At 45.1% G+C, this 4,557-nt stretch overlaps 1 protein-coding gene across 5 annotated transcripts in view; it reads right to left on the reverse strand.

The window, feature by feature from the left end:
- Window positions 1-4,557, reverse strand: part of map3k4 (mitogen-activated protein kinase kinase kinase 4) — a 32,945-nt gene extending 28,388 nt beyond the window's left edge. For 4 of the 5 annotated variants that reach the window (XM_048269340.1, XM_048269342.1, XM_048269339.1 and 1 more), the window contains exon 1: window positions 4,363-4,557. In XM_048269340.1, the coding sequence (XP_048125297.1) occupies window positions 4,363-4,385 (23 nt within the window). In that variant the 5' untranslated portion in view covers window positions 4,386-4,557. Of the gene's footprint in view, window positions 1-4,056; window positions 4,161-4,362 lie in introns of those variants that run through there. The other variant, XM_048269341.1, reaches the window with a different exon arrangement.

Here is a 4,557-nt window from a genome sequence, read left to right on the forward strand (position 1 = left end):
CGCCTGCCTTCGGCTAAGCTATTCCCCTGGGGGGGAAAGCGGAGCGAGCACTAAAGGACAAGCACATGCCAGGGCACTGGTCCAGTCGCATGTGCGAACACATCAATTAACAGCCCCTCTCCCCTCCCCTGCCTGTCTTGGCTAACAGCATACACAAGCAAATCAAGGCCTCATGGAAAAGAACAGATTGCACAAGTGCAAAAGCCAGCACCATCTCTAAGAGAGCTCACTTTTATACACAGTTTTCTCATCAAATATTGTCAGTTATGCACTATACAACCCACAGTATATCATAATACTAATTTAGACCATAACACTATTATCTTGCAACAAGTACAGCAACAAATCATGACTGAACAACTGACGTTTTTTCCTTATGATCTACTTATCTAACACTGATCGAGTAACAAACCAACTATAACACTTTGAAGGCAATTCATTGCATCATCCTATCTAATAGTTAACAGGCCAATTAATAAACACTGACAGCAAACTATTTTTATAAATAAAAATCCTGATGCTTCACAAGATAACAATTTGGCATATAGTAGTATCAACCATCCTAAACTACATTTCTATAACTAAGACATTAATTAAGACAACATAAAATCATGCCAAAACTTGAACTAGGGCAACCAACATGACAGGGACAAATGAGCATGCAACATCCTGCAACATCCGAGCACAAATGTAGTCCTTTAGGTCACACACATCTTCTTGTTTCCTGCTCCCTGTTCAGGACTTCCTTCCAGTGAGCCACCATACTCTCCCACTGCATCCAGTCCCTGTTCCTCTCCTCTGCTGTGCCACCGCCTGCACACACAGCACCTCTCCACGTCCTGCCCGCGGCCAGGCTAGTCTGGGCAGATGCCAGCCATGGTAATTACACCTTCTCTGGGCACGGCCCTTAAGAGAGGCCTGAGAACAGGCGGACAGAAACCCTGATACGCAGGAGACAACAATAATGCAGAGATTGGAGCAATAACAAAGTCACGCCCGGTTCTGGGAAACCACAGACTGACACATGCAGGCTCTCTCACACTCACACACACACACACACACACACACACACACACACACACACACACACACACACACACACACACGCACGCACAGAGAGAGACAAGTAGCGTGGTCAGCAATTAGGTACACTGCCTGCAACCAGCAGTTATCATGGGGAGTGGAAGGGAACAGCGTACTCAATTGCTTTCCATATGTGTTCTTCCTCCTTGTTTTCCTTCTCAGCTGATGCACATACAACATAGCCTTCCTGCTAGTCATGCCCACATCAGATGCAAACGGCGCCCTGAAGCATACCAACAACAAACAGCAGAGGAACATCTACACCCTGCAGTGTTATTGCTTGTGAATGAACTGGAAAAAGTGAAACCAGAAAAATGTGTGGAATGTATAAGGCTCATGTTGTTCACAGTTGCCCAAAGAGTTCTGCAGAAACCTGATGCACCAATACATCCTCTTTCCATGACCTTGGTTAAGGGTGTACACCATTCAGTATCTGCAAATCTGACCATGCTCAAAAATTGTAATTGCCCAATTGCTTCTGTTCATGTTTTGTCCGTTCGGCTTCAAGGAAAGGGTGACTTCAGCGTTAGTATGAATCATAAAAATCAACTGGAATTTGCGCATTTCCCGTGCAAACAAACTGATCATAATTACATCACTCCACTTCCTCTCCTTGAACGTGGGTGGAGCGACCGGGAAATGCCGGCACATTCCACACAGCAACGGACTCCTGCCGAGACCCTCCGGACCCCCACCACCACCCCAACGCAGTTCGTCCGTTCAGCCAAAAGCTGCAGTGGGCCATGCATTCAACAACAGAGAGCCAGACCTGTCCTGTTATGCTGCCCTGTTCTTACATTTGGAAGCCTGTGTCTGGAACTGAGTGCAGAGAGAGAGAGAGGGAGAGAAAGAGGGAGAGAGAGAGGGAGGGAGGAGAATACTGCATACCATTCACAGATCATGCAAATTCCTCAACAATTACATTCCGTGTACAAGAAGGAATGCTGAAGCATTCCCGGAAGCCAGAATGTCCTCTGTGTGTGTGTGTGTGTGTGTGTGTGGCGGGAGGAGGAGTGTGGGTAAATTAATCTATTAATGAGCTGCAGCCTTTGCTGCCTGCAGGGAAACAGGCCTAACTCTCTCCCTCTCTCTCCTTTACTCAATCTCCCTCTCTTTTCACCACTTCCTGCTATCCCAGGAATGTTTGTGGGAGAAGGCAGAAGGGACTCGTCTAATGCCATACCAGTGCAAGAGATTGGTTGTCACCATCAAAACAGCTATATCCTTCTGAGCCACTAGTACAAGTAACCATGCAGAATTCATATGCTGAGGCTATCGAGGGGCAGCTTGGCCATCAGGCCTACCTAATTGTATGCATATGCCTTGTGGGCCATTTCCTGTGCTTACTGTGTGCACCAGAGGAATCAAGGGAGGGTGTTGGCATCACCTCATGCTGCAAGAATGCAACTCACCCTGCAGGAATTTACCCCAAAACCCAGCTTCTGCCATGTTCTACATTAGAACAATTCTTTGCGCAAGCAGGTTTCAGTTTGCAAAGAGAGAATTAATGAGTACCGACATGGTAATGAGGCAGAAGGAACCACATAAATATGTTGATCAAACTACACATATTAACAAAATATTTTGTTCAACAAATTGACAGTGCACATATTTAACCTCAATTATGGCTGTATTGCAGACATAAGCATTCTTATCTGATGCATTAAACATGGCATTTGGGTCTTATCAGACGCAAGGCCGGGTTTCATTGCGGGTTTAAGATGAGTCAGGAGACAGCGTCGGTGTGTGAGGAAAGAGGAGACACAACAACGCATTCCTCAAAATCTATTAGCGCACTCAGGGGCAAAGGCGGCGCGTTGTGACTTCGTGTGGGGTCAACACAGACATGAGTCTGAAACATGGCAGCACACATTCCAAAGGCCTTTGGGCAACAGCATAAACAGGTCAATGACATAAGTTAGGAGAAAGGCACAACAACGTCCTTCGCCATCAATAGAGACAGGATTATGTCGATGCGTGCGCCAAAATTAGGTCCATCAATCTTTAACGCAAAAAGCTGCAAAACACCAGTTTCTTTGGCGGTATATGGTGAGCATGCGTTTTGCCAAACCGGGTGGTAACCATGTCTTGTGATTAATCAATGGGGACAATTCCTGTCATGGCAAGAGAACCAAACACGCGTCTGCAAAAGTTAAGTCCAGTACCTCCATTGTCAATCCCATCAGGTCTGTCGTTTATGAAGCAAATTATTTGGATTAATCAACTCTCAAACGAGTGAAGTTATGCACGACAGCATACGTTCACAGCATTTAGATTAGGCTATAAAAGTTGCCAAAACAATTAACAACTATAATTAACAATTATTTAGCTTTCAAATCGCCATTATTTATAGGATATATAGTCTGAGAGACTGAGCAAAATGTTTAACGATGGCTGCAGCGATAACGTCATGCACAGACCATGGCAATCCAGTTGCAAAACACCAAGTTCAAACTGCGGATAACTTAAACGGGTGGCTTTCTGGGAAGGCTAAATCGGACATTACCAGAACCGACCCACTGCGGTTCACAGTTAGCCTTCATATAACTTATAGTCAATAACGTACAATATCAAGCATTTGTATTTCATTACCAACAGAAATGTTTTGCAAAGATTAACGTTAGCACTTGTGCACAGACAAAGAGCTTTAGCTAGCCTAACGTTAATCTAAAACCATCCAGCTGGTGCAACCAGAGTGCCATTTCTATCTGACCTGCAGCAGCATGCTAACGTTAAGTGGCGATAAATGCAGAACAGGGACTTTAAAATGTCAATAATGTTTCAGATTTGAAGGATAGCAAAATCCTGAACACGCAGCATATGGTGAATTCTTTCCACGTTACACTCAGAGCAGCTAACTCAGAGTAAACTTGGTTTAACATTACAGCTAATGGACAATGCAGCTAAACTAGCCATAGCGAGCTAACAAGTGATGTTGCATGACACAGACCACTTTCAATACTGAACTTTTACCTTTCTTAAGGAACTGACATCTTCTTTACTTTTCGTGGTACTTGCAAAACCTGGAAATAACGTGCATATGTGGAGAAAATGCGCTATATTCCTTTTATCAAAAAGTTTGCAACTTCAGTCCAAATTTCTTTGGGGTTGCACTGCATGAGGGTCATTTTCTGGCAGGAAGACGATCACAAGGCAACGCGCATGCGTGCACCATTTACTCTACCAGTTTTTCCATGCTTGTCTCACAATGTGGCGGCAGTAGATTCCCGGCTGTGTAGTTTCTGATCACGAACCTACCAACTTCTCTCATGCGCTTACCTGCCGTGGTCTGGCGGTTCCATTGCGGGGCGATGCCTGTATTGGTCCCCTCTATAATTGCATTGATCCAACCATGACAAGGCAAAGATTATTGAGAAATGCACGATATTTTGCAGGGGTGTGTCGCTCGGCGTCCTCTGTTGCACACTCTATCCGCCTGCAGAGTTGAGGCTCGCCTCTGAGTGCGTTGACGCC

This window comes from Alosa alosa, chromosome 18 (assembly GCF_017589495.1).
Source record: "Alosa alosa isolate M-15738 ecotype Scorff River chromosome 18, AALO_Geno_1.1, whole genome shotgun sequence".
Taxonomy (NCBI): Eukaryota; Metazoa; Chordata; class Actinopteri; order Clupeiformes; family Clupeidae; genus Alosa; species Alosa alosa.